General features: G+C 36.9%; 1 protein-coding gene across 2 annotated transcripts in view; it reads left to right on the top strand.

Moving 5' to 3' along the window:
- The window catches only part of Pard3b (par-3 family cell polarity regulator beta), a 960,833-nt gene that overhangs the window by 489,032 nt on the left and 452,180 nt on the right, over positions 1 to 19,621 (top strand). For both annotated transcript variants that reach the window (XR_013109510.1, XM_034497678.3), the window contains exons 6-10: positions 2,054 to 2,140; positions 7,658 to 7,783; positions 9,071 to 9,429; positions 12,047 to 12,186; positions 14,384 to 14,512. Coding sequence is in view for 1 of the 2 variants with exons in the window: in XM_034497678.3 (XP_034353569.1) it covers positions 2,054 to 2,140; positions 7,658 to 7,783; positions 9,071 to 9,429; positions 12,047 to 12,186; positions 14,384 to 14,512 (841 nt within the window). In the remaining variant the exon portion in view is untranslated. The remainder of the gene's footprint in view (positions 1 to 2,053; positions 2,141 to 7,657; positions 7,784 to 9,070; positions 9,430 to 12,046; positions 12,187 to 14,383; positions 14,513 to 19,621) is intronic.

The following is a 19,621-nucleotide window of genomic DNA, read 5'->3' as shown; positions in this document are numbered from 1 at the left end:
AAACAGCATCTCCATGTTTTAGTAGTTTTGAATAAGACAAAATAAAACATAAGACTTTCTTAGTTGTATATAAAAATGTAAGCTTAATAATTACTAAAATAGTATTATACATAGAATTTATTATGTTTTACAAGAGAGGTTTTGAGTAGACTTAAAGAAATATTTATAAAATAGAAAAAAGAAATGAATTCCATGGAAGCCAGGATCTATAAAAGCCATTTATGAGTTGAAATCTTTAAGTCTGCCCTAGACTAAACACTAATATTTTATAGCTTCTACATTAAGTGTGGGTGATGTCCCATTGCATAGGGATACTTGATACATTTGTCAGAAGAGGGTTGTGAGGGTGAGCAAAACAAAGAATTATAAAGAGAAAGATAATCATCTTTTAGTGGTTAAAAAAGAGTTTAGTCTCAGTTTCTAAAGTTTTCAAGTATCGCTGGAGTTGGTCTTAAATTTAATTGTAAATCCATTCTATGAAAATAACTGTATCAGATCATTAAAATCTACACAAGTTTCTGTGCCCAGCAACTGCTTTTCATTCAAGACTTACTGCACATTAGTATCTTCAGATCTATCTGTGCTCATACCCTTATGCATCACTCATAAAGAAACAAGTCCTTATGCTCCGTGTCATAGAGCTCACGGTTGTTTGCTTTGTGATTTTATTGAAGATCTCTTCTATAGCCTGCTTGACTGAACAAGTTGAATGTATCAGTAAGATCTGAGAGCTCATTTGAAACTTATTATTGGTTTTGAAATTGAATCATTTCCCTGAAATGCTAGAAACTGTCTTGCCTTTATTTTATTATTTTAGTTCTTACTGATAATATGCTTGCAAGGAAAAGATGCTAACAATAAACCTAATCTACTGACTAGCATATGTGTTTTATGTGTGTGTGTGTGTGTGTGTACATATATATATATATATATATATATATTTTTTTAGATTGCTGATAATTTTAAAAATAATTAATGTACGGTGAATTCATCACTTTGTTTTTTTAATGCTTTTTTCAACTTTCTTAGCCAGGACCCAAATTTTTACCATTTTCAATTTGAAGCAGAAGAGTATCTGAAACAACCATGACCCTTTATTTGACATCTTGTTCCAGGTCATCTTGGCATGAATGGAAAACAATAGGAACATGTTTACAATCTCCATGAAGGTGGTGCTTGCTTCAACTTATCATTTCCTCTGGCAATTTAGTGTCTCTCTCTCTGGGATTAAAGGAGCCAATAATTGCTCATAGTTATTATTTTTCGTCTTTACAAACACTTCTTAGTTCTACTGTTATGATCCGTAGGCTTCCAGTGCATTGTGCATTTCAGTCATACACACTCCCATTAGTGCTTCTCGCTCATCCTTTCCTTAATCTGAGCTAGGTTAGGCGGGTCAGACTTTCTATTTCTTTCTATAATACGTTTTCTCTGGTTTTTGCAACCTCTCTTTCTGCCTTAAAGATAGAAATAAATAAATAAACAGGAAGGTGAAAACTTGGAATTGTTCCATTGATTCCAACTGATGCAAGCTTTGATTTAGATTGCTTTGAACATGCCCAACTGTGTTACCAATTGTAGCTTCCCTGGCATTATAAACTGTAATCCAGTGCTTTTTCTAATAAATATTTTTATTCCATGTTTTCCCTTTTCTGGGGAGAAAACCCTAACTTCAAGCCTAAATGTAGCTAGAGTTATTTCTTTGTGTTTGTGGTCTGTACAGTCGTTTTCAAGAGAGTCTCATTAGGGAGAGATTTGTTCTGTGAAACTCTATCTCTGTTGATTTCTGCAGATTAAATGGGAAGCTGGTTTAGCAGTGAGTTAGTTCTTTTCTAACTTTCAGTTTTCCAGAAAGGTTCAAATTGGAAATTAGGGAGTCTTTAACATGTTTCTTTTGTGGCTCATCTGCACACACCAGCAAGCCCTACACTCCTGTGCTCTAAATCACAGTCACGGCAGTTGATAAAGTCAGAGAGGGCATCATGATGAGTCAATGTATCTCGTCTGGTTTTTACCTAAGACTTATTTGTGTTTCTGTTTTGCTCTGCCTCAGTGATATGACGAGAGCCGTGGAGATTTCTGGGGAAGGAGACCCCCTGGGAATCCATGTGGTGCCCTTCTTTTCATCCCTGAGTGGACGGTAAGCAGTTTTCCTTGTTTCAGAAGCATGTGTCAGTGAAAACCCTGACAAGCGCCTATTCCAGGAAAGAGTTAAGTGGAAATCTGCATATTCAGATGGACTCCTTAAGTAATACTTTGGTTGGGATCATGCTTTAGAAACAAACTAAAATCATTTATTTCTAGGATGCAGAGAAAAATAAAAGAAAAAAATCATCCCAATTTCCCTACTTACAATTAATTATGAAGTACTTTCTTGGAGCATCCTTGAGAGTGAAGAATAGTAAACAGGCTTCTTGGCAAAGATTTTAACATATTGTTAGACAAATGTCATAACTGAGTGTTTTTTAGCATTATAAAATAATCTTCAATGAATGAAGATAGTAATTACAAATTCTTCATACATACATAGATACACATATACAAATAATAAGTATGTATGTTCTAGTAGCTTATTGGCCACACACAGTGATTCAGTTATTGAAAAATTTTATTTTATTGTTATTGTTTTTTCTGAGATATAGTTCTGGTCACTGAAGACTATTCATTTTATCCTCTTAGAATTTTAAAGACATTTGCTGATAAATCCATACTGGCAAATGCTAACTTAGATTGTGTTAGTGTTTTTTGAAATCCACATCCACCCGGTTATAAAATCTGGTTTGCTGATGAGAATGAAAATGTGTGTGCCACAGAGCTGGCATAATGCTAGGCTAATGACCTTACGGAACTGCTGGTAAGTGCGGGCCACCTTCAACAAGATGGCTGCCTATAGCACTCCCTGGGTCCTAACAAGGTTTCCCAGAACCCTTGAGGAAAATCAGCTTTTCACTAACAGGGCATGATTATAACCAATAGCCTAAATCCACTTTCTTAAGTGATCATTGAAAGGTAAGAACATTTTATTTTAGATCAATATATCAAGGATCAGAAAAGCCCATTGATTTATTTTTTCTGCCCTCATAGTCCCTCAAAACTGTGATCTCTGACTTGTTCTCATTCCACTGCTCTTTCTAAAACCACAATTTCCCCAAAGGTTATATAGTATTAATTTACTGGCTCTGGATATTTACTCAATCCAGTTGGCCGTATCAAAGGACAAGCAGCTTCAGTCATGATATTTGGGTTGGCACCGTCTTTCGCAGGTAGCCATCTGCTACCTGTAATTGCAAAGACATCACCTTATTTTTCTCCCATATAACATCTGATGCCAAGCTCCTGCTGGAATGAACGGTCTCTAAAGAGAAATGAACCGAAAAGCCAGTGGCTCTTATTGTCTGGTTTCCTGTGTGTGTTAATAAGTGTGTTTATATATGTTATGGGTTACAGCAAAGGACAGACCAGGGTTGTTTTTGACAGACAAGGTGAGTATTTATTCAGTTCCCGGGAGAAATCCTAATGGCTTTTGGCAGAAGTGTGCTGATGATAGAGCTTTGTGAAATACCAGAGTTTTTAAATTACCAGGCCCTTTAGTTTAATGAACCTGGAATAGAACATAGGCTCTTTGCAATTCTCCAAAATAAAATTTAAAAAAAAATCCACAGTGACAGTCACCATCCTTCATTTTCAATAGCTGAGAAAAGAAGCTGGCCCTCTAGATGGGAAGTCACCTTCTCTCACTTCAAGTAAGGGCAATAGACCAGACTGTATTGATTTCCCTGTTTTTCTGTGGGGTTCTGATTTCTACAACAAGTGCAGAAGAGGGGTGGAAAGAGAATTTGACTTGGCCTCAAAGGAATTAATCCCAGTGTCCTCTTCACATAACCTCCAGCCAGTCCCCTAAACGCATTTGTAGTGACAATAGACTTTCTACCAAGGTTATAGGGATTACGTGACATTTAAAAAAAATGTGATATCTCCTTGTAAAGCTCACAACCCATGAATGCATAAATTGTCAGTATGATGATTATTTTGGATAAAATAGAAACAGCCTGACTTAAAATGAGGTTTCATTATAAGTTCATTGTCAACTGTACAGTAACTTGAAGAAGTGGTTCTATTATATATTTTTAGTATCTACTACTGTTATAGAAAGGACATTTAATTAAAACATACATTAAAAATCATGTGGAAGTGGAGACACGAGCCAATAAAAGTTAAGAAGTAATGAGTCCAGGCTGAAACAGCACTCTTAACTCAAGCCATGTGTCCTGACAGAGCTGCCTATAGAGCATGTCAGACAAGTGTCTGCCTTCATGCTGCCATCTGGTCTCACTGTGTGAGCACGGGGCTTGCTTAGGTCACAGTGGTATGCTTAGCTCTTAATTTCCTTCCATTTATTAGTTTGTCTCATTATTTTAAATTAGAATTTACATTTAATTTTTTACTAAGACTACTGTAATTGGTTTTGCTGCCAGTGTTTTGTTTTTTCATTAAAAAAAAAAAAAAAAAAAAAAAAATGACTGCCACACCTGTTACTGAATGAGAAACTTACTCTGGCTACTGTATCAGCTGAAGTCCATACGAATTCATTAGATAAAGGAGCAGGGGATGCTGAACACAGCTTGTGTTGAGGGCCATTGGCTTTCTCATTTTTGTTGTTTTGAGGTTCTTTGGGTTTGTTTTTGTTTTTTAAGGAAAGAAAATAAGCACAAAACACTAAGTCCTTTTAAACAAGCTGACAAAATTGTTAATTTTATGTCAATTAAATTTTAAAAAATTAAAAATAATTTTTTCACCAAAAATACACTTCTATTTCATAACAAAGATAGTTAAACAGCTAAAGGTGAAATAGACAGGAAGAGATTGAGAATGTGAGGAGAGGAGAATTTTAGTGATTACTGGTGAGCTAGCAAGATGGTGAAGCCTCAGGATTCAGTGGGAGTACAGGGTTGGACAAAGATTGGGTGCTAGAGTCTTAAGGAATGATTCCATGAGCAAGAAATAGTTGTTGCTCCTCTTAACCTGCTGGGCTACGGAATTTTTAGCATCCTTTAACACTGCCGATGAACTGGCTAGTCTTATCCTGTGATTTCATCACAGTATTAGTTGTTAGGTCTGATAAGTTTTTATCTCAAGGCAGCTATCACCACCAGTAAGTAAAAGTAGATAGTGGTTTAAACGCCTGCCCACAGTGGTAGAGATGACATCATACTGCAGGGAATTTACTCCTTCCAAATAATAGGGAGGGCAGGACTGGATGTGTTTGTTGCTGGGGACCAAACTAATGAAATCAGTCAGTTTTACATTTTACCAAAATTACCTCTGACACACAGGTTTTACAGTTGGGCTTATTCTGTCAATAAATTTTTCACGGAAAGTTAGGTTATTTAGATCAGTGAGGTTCACATAGCATGCTCCAGCTGTAATATGCTAGCTAAATTGCAACCCAGTGGCCCGAAAGAATTAATTCATCTCCCAAAATGTGAAATTAAATCCTAGGGAGTAACATTACATGACTGATGATGTACTGAATTAAATTAAAGGAAGACTTGAATGCTTGTTAAAAAAATATCACTTACATAAACTGGTTTATAACCACACGTGAGCCTTCTAATGGATCATGTTATGGGGGAGCCACCGTAACAAGACTCTAAACTGTGAACCATCAGAGAGCAGTTTAATTTAGGAGAGAGCAGGATTTTGATCTAATCCCCCTTTTTTTCATATCAAAGAGTTTCACTTTATGACTGTACCAAGAAAGGAAGTTCCTGTTATATGTTTGGTTAATTTAGTAAAGTTCTGGAATTCCAGGATAAAAGCTGAGACCCTGCCCATCTTTGCCCAGATGACCTGGAGCCCTTCCTTACAGTAGCTGGTGTGACTACAACTAGCCCAGCAGCAGCACACTCTGATCAGTTAACATTCTGAAGGAGGGATCCCAGTACCACTGTGAGCACCCTGCCCACTGATACCCCTGGAGGTCTGTGTGCTCATTAATGAGCTGAGGCGGGAGCCAGAGGCTCCATTTTGTGGCCACTCCAAACAGGCAAGCCACTTTCTCCTGTGCTTTCATTACAGGGTGCCCTTTTTGCATGGCTGACCTTTTTATTCACATATAAAATCTGCTCATATTTTATTTAGATTTGAAATTTAACACAAAGGGACTATGTAATATAGCACACAAGACTTTCTTCAAAAGAGAGTGACTGAATAGAATAATCAAGCAGACAGGGAACATGGAGGCAGTAGTTTCTTCACTTCCAGCAGATTCCTATGGAAGCTGATCACTGCATCTCCGTGTGACACCCAGGGAGGCCTGTACCATGCCACAAAGATAAAGGACTTCACCAAAGTGAGGAATGACTAAAGTCTGGAAAGGTTTCATTTCCTGTGGTAGATTTAGTTTTGGTTTTATGAGAGTAATAAAGTTTGCATATGGAAACACACATATACACATGTGCATATACAGCCTGCATGTGAATACCAGAACCTGTGTCCACAAGATTCTCAATCACAGCAGGTGCCACCAACTGTGGACTAGAAATATCAATGAAATCTTCTATTGGTACTGAGTATATACAGATGATTATGTGTTATAATTCCCTAAACATTACATCAGCTGTTCAAATAGCATTTGCATTGCACTGGATTTTGTGGGCAATCTAGAGATAATTAAAACATATAGAAGGATGCAAATAGCATGACATTTTTCATAAAGGATTTGAGCATTCATCGTGTTTGGTCCCCAAAGGGATCCTGGAAACCTCCATGGATATGGAAGAACTGTAGAGGAAACGTAACAATTGTTTGGTATGTTTCCTTTAAATTTTCTTTCATTTTCAGTCACTCTTCCTTCTTACTCTGAACAAGTTTCAGAGCTCTGACAGCCTCTGGGTACCTCTCTGAGTCTTCGGTCTGCGGTGGTCCTTGCCTGAACTATCAGATTAGGCTCAATGATGACACATGAAGATCCCTCCCAATGCCGCAAGCCTCCCACACAGTCTTAGAGTTTAAATCCTGTGGTGCCTTTATATGGTATCCAAGCTTGGAACTTTTACTCTACTGTATTTACATAGGTGTGGTTCTCCAACTTCAGTTGGCTCTCCTGAGGATGGAGAAAACCTCTGGCAGAGACTTGATTCAGAGGCACATGGATATTCCTTATGGATAATAGGGTTTGAGTTGAAATGTTCATTTACTTTTTAAAATGCAAAGTGCTAGAACATATAATAAGACTGTGAAACAGTCCTCTCCCATTAACAGCCCCAAGTTTCTATGTTACCACTTAAGCAGACTTCCCTACAGTTAACTATGATGCCTCTAGTCAAATTTCTTGTCTTGGGTAGTATATTCTTTATTAATCTGTACTGATCTTTTCTAAGATCAAGGCAAACAAAGAAATGGGTTGATATTTATGTCAAGGATATTTGTCTTCAGGTAGAGGGGTGTGTGTGTATGTGTGTGTGTGCGCGCACACATGTGTCTTGTGTGTGAGTGTCTAGTGTATGATTGTGTGTGAATTTGAATGGTGAACCGTTTGGCTGAATAGAAATATACAGTGTTTAGTAAACAGAAACCGACTGAGTAGCTGCAGAAGGCGCAACAATAAGTACACTGATACTCAGATGTTTTATTTCAACCTAAATGTTTCACTTAGGATCCTAGGACTCTTCATCCGAGGCATTGAAGAAAACAGCAGGTGCAAGCAGGAGGGACTATTTCAGGAAAATGAATGCATTGTAAAAATCAACAATGTGGAACTCCTGGACAAAACTTTTGCTCAGTAAGCATGTTTTTATTGACTTTTTTGATCTCTTGAATATTTATAATCATTACTGAACTCATAATGATCAAAATCATAGGTGGAATGGCAAGCCAAATCCCTTTAAGTGACCCCTGACCATCCATTTCTGAAGGCATTTGATGTTTTAACATACTAAGAGGTGGCCAACACATGTGCCTGATGTCTGTAGGGAGGCTGGGCCATAGAATGCAGCAAGCCTTCCTGCCTGGGTGTCTTTCTGACCATCCATGAATGGAGGGGTTTGTTTCTCTTAGTCTATGGGTCAGTTAGTCTGGTATTTACTGGGTCTTTTCACAGACAGTTAATTCAGCTTATTAATTAACATCCTTGATGTCAGTATCCCTTAAACTGTAAAATCCTGTGGGTAGTGCCAATGAGGTCTCAGCAAATAATAGAAACAAATTGTAAAAATTAAAATGTTCTACCTCAAGAAATCATCTTTCTGAATGTGGAAAATATGGGGAATACATGTTTCTACACAGGAGATGAAATAGGTAGAATGCACTAGACCTCTAGATATGCATACATACATATATACATACATACATTCATACATACATACACACACATATATATTGATGTACATTGCAATTTGGCAGGACTTCTAAATTAGGAAGTTAGGTGCTGATAATCTTCACTGACAGTCAACATCCTATCTTGCTTCTGAGCCAGACTGTTTATACACAGCATCTCTTAGGCTACTACTTTCCAATAGTGGGGGCTAATGGTTGCTGGAAGAAGGCAGTAGTCACTGCTGCTGCTTAGGGGTAGAATGAAATGACATCTTCCTAAAGCAATCAATCTGTTCAACTATTGTTGACTGAATTATGATAATTAATAATAATTATGTTATTTGCATATTTTGCTGTCCTGTTTTGCAAAGGCTAGGCATTTTGATGATCTCTGTTTTATAAAAGTAGAAACGGATTCATAAAATGTTAGCATTGAGTCAAAACCAACTTGGAGTCAAGTAAAAACAACCTATCAATAACCTGATTTAAAAATGAGAAGGATTTAAGTTTGCTTTTAATATGTGTTTTAGTACTTCTAGATAGATTTTCATATTTAAAAACACTTGAAAGCTAAGAGTTGTCTGCTTAGTTCTTTAGTCGCTCTGAGGTCCCACTAGTTAGCAGAGTCATACCATAGAGATTTACTGCCTCCTGTACTTATGAAACCAGGCTGCTCTGCTTGTCCCCATACCTGGGTCCCTCAGAAAGTGCTATGTCAGAACACTGTATGAATCTGTTTGTTCACTCATCCAAGGGCTCAAGATGTCTTCCGTCAAGCAATGAAATCTCCCAGTGTGGTCCTCCATGTGCTTCTGCCTCAAAACCGTGAACAATATGAAAAATCAGTCATTGGACCACTGAACATTTTTGGCAGCAATGACGGGGCCTCGAGAACAAAGGCACCACCTCCTGCCTGTGGGAAGCCAGGACTAAAGGCAGTAAATCTAACAAGAGCAAACAGTCCTGAAGGAGAAGAGTCAGCTTCCCCGCAGCAAAGCAAGAGCCCCCGAGTTCCAAGACTAGGAAGAAAACCTTCCTCTCCCTCACTCTCTCCTCTTATGGGGTTCGGCAGCAAGAAAAATGCAAAAAAAATTAAGATTGACCTAAAGAAAGGTAATTATTAAATTATGCTTAATAGTGCTCTATTATTGTACCATGTAAAACTGGTTAAGAGAAATGCATTAAGGTTAATTTACTTAATTCTCTTTTTATTTCATTGTATCAAAGAATATATTTGAGTGTATACTTGGATAACTTACATTCTTAAAACTGTAGTACTTTCTTCATCTTTTCTCCTGCAATGTTGTGAGGATTCGAGACAAGAAGACAGTGACAAGCCTGAGGAATAGAGAGAGTCAGTGCAGACTTGATAAAAAGCCACACAGCATTACCTGGCTGCTCAACATTGAGTAGGCATGAGGTTAATTATCCTCACTGTGAGTGTAAGTCAGGGATTTTTTTTAAAGCATCCTTTAGGCCAGTTCAACAATATGGCCTCTGACTCTCTTGAATAGTTTTATATCAGTACAAGGTTTACTCTTCACAAAGACAACAGATAATGATTATTAATTAAAGATTCAATATAATATTTCTTCAAGATAGTCATACTTTCAAAACTGCATTAAACCTTTCTTAATCTGTTTTTTTGTCCATTTTCAGCACAAAGCAGTTATTCTGGGCCATGTGTATACATGCATGTGACTACAGCATTACACACATGCCCATGTACACATTATTGCATGCTCCTGGTTATTCTGAATTCTGCCTGATATTCCATCATCCCATTATAACTTTCTCAAGTCCTATGGTTTTTAAGCCAACTCAAAGACTTTAATAGGGTTTTCCCACTGAACTAATAATTTAATGACCACCAAAAAACTTTTAAATATTATTTGTGAATTTCAGAAACAAGTAACATGTATCTTTCATTAGAATGTAGAAAATATTCTGAGACAATTTCTCCGATCAAAATTTTATTTACTTACAAAAAACTTATCCTTGGAATAAAGTGGGTTGAGAAGAAGGCACAGAGTTTTATATACTTGTTTGTAAATACATTATAAATTAGCTGTGTCCAAATGCATTATTATGTACCAATAACCCAGCTATGTACATGAATTAGGTACTTTGACTGTAGAGAGATGAATCAGGCACAGAGTCATGAGAAGATGTCCTAAAGAAGGGAGCTGATCGAATGGGTGCACTGCCTCTGCCTAAATGTGAAAGCTATAACAGACACTCCTTAATAGACAAATGGTTTTAGAAAGGAAGAAAGAAAAAGTACAGTTTTAGCTGAGGTTTTCAGCCAGGGCAATTTGTATACTGGAAATGTCATTGGTTGAAATTCAAATTTTAAGTAGATGAGGATATTTGATAATGGCAGGGTCTGGATTGAAGGAGAAACAGCAAAGTTTGAACTATTCAGGAAAGAGGGAGAGGCACAGAGACATAGAAGGATGGAGAGGTGAGAGAAGACAAATGAACCAAACAGATGCTAACTCCATTCTACAATGAGATGATAATAACTGTGACTCATAGATCTGATTGAGGTAAGGATAACAGGAGAAACTATCCCACTACAGATCCCTGGGCATCAGGTGTGCTTATGTGTGAGCACAGTGGTGTGAATTCTAGGTTGATAGTCATGGTGGGATGAGGGAGATATGAAAATAAAGATATTAAAAATAAAGAGAGAATTAATTTCTGAAAGTGATAATTAGAAAGCATCAAAGGTTGTTAAGAAATAAGGTCATGTATGGAAAAACTTAACTGGTGATGGCCATAGGAACGTAAGTCTATCAACTTCCTAAAGTTTTAAAAAGGGATATGAAATGGGAAAGCTTGGTTTGGGCTCATGATTTTGGAAGATTTGGTCCAGGGCTTGTTTGCACATTGCTTCTGGACCTATGACAAAGCAGTGTAGCATGAGGAGAATGTATGATATATCAGGGCTCCTGAAGCCCAGAAGCAAAGAGAGAGATAAATGAGGGCCAACAGGGCCATAACTCCTTTTATGGAATGCCCCTAATGACCTAGCATCCTTCTATTAAGCCCCATACCCTATAGTAGGATATACCCTACTATATCCCAGGGTGCTACAGGCTGGAGAGTATGGTCTTTGCAGGAATCTTATCCAAACAGCAGTACTTTATTTATGATAGACGCTTCAAGAAACACTAGCAATAAAGTACAGATTATTTAGTGTTGAGAAGTCTACATATATCTTTGGACAGTAGAAGGAAGAAGTTGGAGATTGAAGAAAACTGGAAGGGGACAGGAAGACCTGGGGAACAAAACAGTAACTAATGCAGTAAAAGCAATGAGGACACATTTCAAGGTCTGAGTCACAAACTACTCAGTTGATGGAGAGACCCACAAAATCCCAAAAGGGAGGTCACCTGCTTGGGAAGGAACATGAAGTCAGGAGATAGATTACAGTAGAATCAATATTCTGGGCATATGGATGACATGTGCTGTCTTCTAGAACCTGAGTAAACAAAAGTATTATGTATATATAGTGGATCCTAATTTCACTTTGATCTACCATTGCCTGTTAGGAACTGTAATCTTTATTTAAAATGGAAAAACTGAAGCTTATGTAAAATTTACAGGACTGTAAATAATTTACTTTGTATTTTTTTATATAAACTAGGTAGAGTTTACTAAAGGAGTGAGTGTAATGTTACCCATGTTTAAGGTGACAGTGCATTTTTCTGGTCTTGCCTTCTAGGCCCGGAAGGACTTGGTTTCACTGTGGTAACTAGAGATTCTTCTATACATGGTCCTGGTCCCATTTTTGTAAAAAACATCTTACCAAAGGGAGCAGCAGTAAAGGATGGCCGCCTACAATCAGGGGACAGAATTTTAGAGGTAAGAATTGAAGTTAATTTATGCAGTAAGACATTTGTTTATAGTTAAGTAAATAAATATATGTTTGCATTAGTTGCTGTCCCTTGTTGGTCCCAGTATCACCCCCAAATACTAACAACTGAAGATGTCCAACTCCTATATGTTAACTGGTATTGCATTTGCAAATAAATGATACCTTAAATTATCACTTAGTTCAGACTGAATAGGTTATAGTTAGGAATTTCATGCATAAATTAGAGAAATAGAGAAAGGGATAGAGAGAGATAGAGTAGATGATATAGACCTAGACAGACAATGACATCGACATCAACGTAGATACAGACATAGACATAGATGACATAGACATAGATATAGCTGTGATGATGCCCAATACAGATCCCTGGTTATAATGTGTGTTTATGTGGGAGGATAGTGATGTGAATTCTAGGTTGATGACATGGTAGGATGAGAAATATATAAAAATTAAGATATTTAAAATGAAGGAAAAGGGGGCTGGAAAGATGGCTCAGAGGTTCAGATCACTGGCTGCTCTTCCAGAGGTCCTGAGTTAAATTCCCAGCAACCACATAGTGGCTTACAACTGTCTGTAATGGGCCCGGATGCCCTCTTCTGGTGTGTTTAAACACAGAGACAGTATGCTCACATACATAAAATAAATAAATAAATATTTTTTAAATGTAGAGTTAATTTCTGAAAATGATAATTAGAAAGTATCAAGATTAATAAGTTAAAAGGTCATGTATTGAAAGACTTACTGGTGACAGTCATAGGAAAGTATGTCTGTCATCCTCCTAAAGCTTCTTCAACAGAATAACTATTTATGTGGCATATATATGCATATATTCTGTCTTGTTTTAAAAAATGATGAAAAGAAAGTTTGCTTATATTCAGTACAAATGCAGCTTTTTCAGTATTTTTATCTGAAGTTGATTACATTTCTACTGTTTAATTCACAGATATTGAGGGCTGACTATATATTAATGTTTAATTTTAATATAACATATTGAAAATTATTACTGTAGACAAGATAATGACTTCAATTATAAAACTGGTTAATGAAGAGCCTAACTGTGCATGTCCCAAGAAGGTCAGAAATGTGATTCTCAATAATACCTTTTAAAAAAATATCCTTCTTCCTTTAGCCAGTGATATGTGATTTAATCTAGGAATTTGATAAATACTGAGCTGGGGCTATCAATTTCAGAATCTTGTACAAGTCTTCACAGTAGTTTCTTCAAAACTTCAAAGGGTTTCCTATTGATACTGCCACACCAAAATTGGTATTTCTTGTACTGACCCAGGAACAGAGATGCTGAGCTGGTTTGGCATAGAGAAGTATTTAGAATACTCCAAATATGAGGCTTTTCTCTCCCGTGTATTTATGTCCAGTAATATCCTCCTCTTTATAAGGAGCTCTGGTCAGTCGACCTGGAGAGAAACCTTGTTTGAAGCTGGCTGGTTTTAAATCTCCTGTGGCATGAAAAGATGCTTTCAAAACTTCGTGCCTGAGAATACACATTGTGGGAACATTTTAGCATTCCATGTAGTTCTAGATCACAAAGGATGCTCAGATTGACAAACAAGGCTCTGAGCTGACTTCCAATAACCTATGGTAACATGCTGATAGCGCTTTTCCAGACAAAAAGAACATTTAGGATTTCACCAAAACATGTATATTTCCAGGATAATTTGCCATATGATACTTCTGCCTAGCATTTTGCAATCCACTTCGTACCTACTTGATGAATTAATTTCTCGCACTTTTCAGTCTTATTTTTTTTTCCTTTGTGAAAATGTGATGACTTAGGGAAAATGCAAATACAAAATAATTTAATGATTGAATTTCTCTAGTATCAAAATTAGGATAGCCATTGTATTATTGAAAATGTGTGTGCTTGTCCATGTGTTTAGTATTATCTTTTTATAGCTTCATTGCATTTATTCCATACTTAATTCATAATATAAGTTGTTAAAAAAAAACAACAACAAAAAAACACTTAGGAGCTGAGTTGTATATAGTAACACATGTCTACAATATCAGCACTTAAGAGCTCTGCCAGAAATATCTAAGTTCAGGGACAGCCTTGGCTACACAATACCCTAGGCTACATAACAATCAATACCTGTCTCACATAAGCGGGGGAAAGGGTGATGGGAAATGTCCTAACTGTGATGTGAATATGATTCTACTCATTAGGTAAATGGCAGGGATGTCACAGGAAGAACCCAGGAAGAACTCGTGGCCATGCTGAGGAGCACCAAGCAAGGAGAGACGGTATCACTAGTCATTGCCCGCCAAGACGGGAGCTTCCTACCCCGAGAGCTGGTAATGTCCACACCTCTGTCTCTTTGAGCTTTTAATCCTCTGTGATGTTGTGAAGTTTCCACAGGAAAGATTCAGAGCTAAAATTTAAAGCTAGCATCAACATATGAGAGAAAACATGTGACATTTGTTTTTCTGGATTATCTCACTCAAGATGATACTGTGTGATGTTTTTATTTATTTATAAGTTTCATTCATTTTCCTGAAATTTTCATAATTTTGTTTTTCTTAACAGATGACTAATATTCTATTGTACAAATACCCTACGTGTTCATTACCTATTCAACAGTTGGTAGACATCTAGACTGTCCACACATCGTGGATATTTTGACTAGAGCATCAGTTAATATAGATGGGCAGGGTTCTCTGTAGTAGTATATAGAGTCCTTTGAGTATATGCCCAAGAGTGATATAGCTGGATCATATAATAGATTTTTTTCTATCTTTTAAAGGAAGCTCTGATGTCAGTAGTGTCTGTAACAGTTTTCACTCCCAACAACCATGAATAAATACCCCTGTTTGTCCATATACATTCCAGATTTACTGTCAATTTTTTATGTTGGTCATTCTGATTGTAGGAGTTGCTGACTATTGGGGCTACATAGACCCACAGACATTACAGAGAACTGCCATTACTATTGGCTAACCTCCAGAACCTGGCAGTAAGACCCTGTTACTAAAGATGGCATATACTTGAGTGACAGAATATGGGAAAATCAATTTGGTAGTAACTAGGCTGTTCTACTGACTAGCTCCCATATCTCTAGAAGGTGCTCTGCATGCTGCCAGAGGAGCACAGCAATCAGCAGTCCGCCCTGTCTGTGATCCTGTGAGCTGTAACAGTGAATGACCTTGCAAAATACACTCTCTGGTGAATGGTTTAGGAGTAACCAAAGACTTTCTGATTAGACTAAGTTCTGATCCACAAGAAGGAATACAGACCTGATACTGTTAGAACCTGTTTGTTCATAAAAACCCTAGGGGAAATTTTACTACTGTTATTCTACTAAATGGGCATAGTATTAAACTGCTAATAGTTTATTGCTATACCCATAGATTAGTGTCTCTCTCAACTCACATCAAGAAGCTGCTTCTTGTAGCAGATGATGATTAACACAGAGAGCTATAACTGTTCAGCATCCAGAGAATAAGAGACTTCAGAGTCCTCAGCTCCTAATGGAACATTTGTGTCACACACCTCCTTGACCACTCAGGGTACATTGCAGAAGATAAGGGCAGAACGATTATATGAGTCAGAATCACTGGGTGATTACAACCAGACAGTGTTTTTGGAACAAAACAGAACAGTTACTAATACAGGAGTTACAACAGCATGCACAAGACCTATATGAGTTAAAGCCAGACAAAATTCTCTCATGAAGTGGTGAGTGGGCAGGAAATTTTACCTGTAGCTGAATTGCCAACTGGTGGCTTCTGGGAGAAGGAGAATACGTTTTATTTAAGGGTGTGATCACAGTAGGACAAACATGATCCAGGAGTTAGCCCTATAGCCAAGAGTATTTAGAGCAACAGAAATTAGAGTTGTTGGACCTTTAAAGAAGAAGAGGAGGAGAAGGAGGAGGTGGTGGAAGATGAAGAGGAGAGAAAGGACAAAGAGAAGAGGAGACGTGAAGATGAAGAAAGGAAGTTGGATAGTTAGGGAGTAGAGGGGTAGACGTGAGGAATTCTAGAAAAGGATGATTAAAATATATAAAATTCTCTTTTTAGTCAGAGAGATGTAAGTTATATAAAAATAACAAGCTATTTTTTGCCTTTTTTTTAGTTTTCTAAGTCTGTTGTGAATCTTTTTGTTTAGTTTGGTTTTAGGAGTAGATATGTATATAAGACATTTGAGTCTAAGCATATAACATTTAATGTGAAGCTACACAGTCATTCTGAATGCCTTTCTAACCGGATCAGTACTTAGTAAGTTACATAGACTTTGGGTCTGGTTAATTGTAGTATGTGATGGTTTTTTATGTTTTTTACAATAAAGTATGTAAAATTAATTTTAAAATAATTTTTAAGAATTATTAAAATATCACTTAAAAATAAGTGAATAGAAATAAAAATACAGGAAAGAATTTAAAGTGAACACAAGCCTCATAAAGGGATCTGTAGAGTATGCTAGTTACACTGAGCAAAAAAACTGAGCCTCTTCTGAGTTCCAAGTAAGGGGCCATAAGAAGAGACTTTCAAGTCACTAAAAATGAATCTCCTCCTACCCAGAAACTACTTTTCTAGTAATTTTTTCTAAATTGAAGATCAAAGATGCATAAAATTTATGTACATTGACTTTTCCCTCATATAGCACAGTAACATGTTTGATGCTGTACAATTCAAAGTTGTTAGTTAGATAAATAACAAGATATTTCATCACAAAAATATAAGTACTTGAAGTGATGTTATTGAAGAATTATTTGTAATTTGAGAAAATCTATAGCATGATACTAATTGAGATTTAGAGCACACAATTCTACATGGAACATTACCAAATTATTTTAAAGCCTTGAAACATAATTGTAAAGAAATACACCTAAAACGTTGGGGGTTTTAATATGTTAACCATGAGTACATTTTAATTTATTGAAATAGTTTGCTTTTAGGATGATTATAGGAAATTTAAAAGGACTTTTATACCCAACAACAACAAGAAAATGTAATAAAGGACTCTGTGTATCTTTTGTTTTCAAATTTTATATCCTCTGGATCTGTAATGAATGATTGGGGACATATGTAGGTGACAGGAGGGTGCCACGGGGGTGTGAGCAATCGGTGAGATTGAGTTGGGAGATCAGTGGCTATCTGGGAGGCAGTTTAGAGATAACATCAAATATGTGAAGTGATATTATATGGATTGAAATATAAACATACTGCCTTTCTTTATACCATTAATCTGTTAATCATCACAACCATCAGTTCAACAAATCACCTACTACCTTTTCAGAACAAAGTTGGAGATTCTAGGAGAGCAAACATAATTAAAACTCGTTTACTGCTCAAATTGAGCTCTGCCCATAGCAAGTGGTTGAATGAAAGTAATGTTATAAGAACGTTTCAACTGCACAAATATACAAGGAGGAAATTGATTACTTAGCATATTTAAATCCAGCCCGCTTCATCTTCTATTAAAAGTATTGAACACATAAGATGCATGGCTCTGTGAGTAAAGGCACTTGCTGCCAAACCTGATGACCTGACCCAGGATCCACATGAAGGAAAGAGAACCAGCTCTTGCAACTTGTCTTCTAATCACTTGTTTCTTGGCAAGGAACTGCCCCATAACACACAAACAAGCCCCCCCCCCACACACACACACATACACACACACACACATACACACACACACACATGCACAACTATGTCTCTGCACTCTGACTCAACTATTATGTGTGTTGCACACATATCTGAGTATATAGCCTTCCTGAATCACAGCTCTTAACAGCTCTTACCTAGAAATGCTCCTTATATCATCCACTGGTCCCTCCTCCTTCATTCTGAGGTTTGGTTTTTTTTTTTTTTTTTTTTTTTTTTTTTTTTTTTTTTTTTTTTTACAAGGAATTTCCACTCTATACTACTGTTTAGTCCCCTTGCCTGCTACAGATTGTAGGAAGATCTCTGCTATTTTGTCCCTTTACCTGCTACACATTGTAGAAAGATCTACAGAAAGAGAGAGAGAGAGAGAGAGAGAGAGAGAGAGAGAGAGAGAGAGAGAGAGACAGGCAGAAGGAAAGTATAAGCCTTAAGGATCTGAGCCTTGCTCCAGGCCCTCTCCTCTTCTCCATTTTCAAAGTCAGACCTGAACTGCTGCCTCGTCTTCTCCCAGAAGATCCGCCTCTCCCAAGAGAGATGAAGAAGACCAAAGTCCAAATATTGTCCTCTGAAACATAGAGGGTTTTTCAATCTTTTATTTATCCCCAAGATTCCTCTAGGAGGGTCAAAGTTGAAAAGAAACAATAAAAAGAGTTATTGTGTATATGAACACTTGAAGTCTGTTTTCTTATCATTCACTCCTCAGGATGACAGAGATGAAAATTATCCTAAAGCCTCAGGGAGACTATGCTCATATTTCAGAAAAAAAGGAAGATTTGTCCTTTCATTGAACTATGATTCTGGAAGGAATAAAACTCTATGTTAAAGGAAGACATTCCAACCATCCCTTATTGTAAGAGAACCCAAGTGACAAAGCTCTCACTGGTTGCTTAAATCCCCAGAATCCTCCATTACTATCTCATAACTCTTTCAGCCCCCTCCCATATATCCTCTGGAATTCCTGACTCCAAGGCTAATACCATGTTCTAAAAGCTTTTCTTCTCTTTTTCCCCTAGGCAAAAAGCAAAGAAATATGTACTTTTGAGTTTGCAATTCAAAAGATTTTTTTTTTTAAAAATTTAAAAAAATAAAAAACCAATTACACATGTAATTTGAATTGAATAATATAATTCTTAAAAATTCAAATAAGTTTGCCTCTGAATTTCTAAACTAAAAGCATAGTTGCATAACACATTCAAGTTCCCCCAAAGAAACGGGAAGAGGGATGGAGGCTTCCTCACAACTGGAGTAGTCTCTGGAGTCCATAACTCCTCCAATTCCATTTCTGTATCAACCACTTCTCTGTGTGACTGGGAGCTGTCCAGATCCCTCTGAGGTTATTCTTCTAAACTGGATGAGGTTTTTGTGAGGATTAAAAGAGGTAATACATACAAAGCTCTTGGAATCATCTCTGGCCATCTATAAGTTCTCAGTATCATTAGCTCAAATTGTTTTTTCTGGAGCATTCCTTCCTTGCTAGGAATGTGAATAGTATATTCCTCTATAGCTATAATCTCCAAGGGGTTGGCTAAGAAAAACCACCCCCTTTGAACAGTGTAGCTTTTCTATTCACTATTCTAAGATCCAAAATAATAAAGACCAAACAGAATTTTATAGCCCATCAGATCTATAAGGGAGACAGTGTCTGTGCAGTATTTTGCTCTCATTTAATAGACTTTAGTAAAATTCGATTTCTGTTCCAGAATTACATCATAGACTGAGCCCACCAGGGAACATATTAAATTAATTGTATAACTATGAGATTATAAATGAAAATAAATTATTTGTTCTCATTGTTTT

Source organism: Arvicanthis niloticus, chromosome 3 (assembly GCF_011762505.2).
Source record: "Arvicanthis niloticus isolate mArvNil1 chromosome 3, mArvNil1.pat.X, whole genome shotgun sequence".
NCBI lineage: Eukaryota > Metazoa > Chordata > Mammalia > Rodentia > Muridae > Arvicanthis > Arvicanthis niloticus.
The sequence above is the reverse complement of the archived record's forward strand: the minus strand, read 5'-3'. Positions and strand labels throughout refer to the sequence as shown.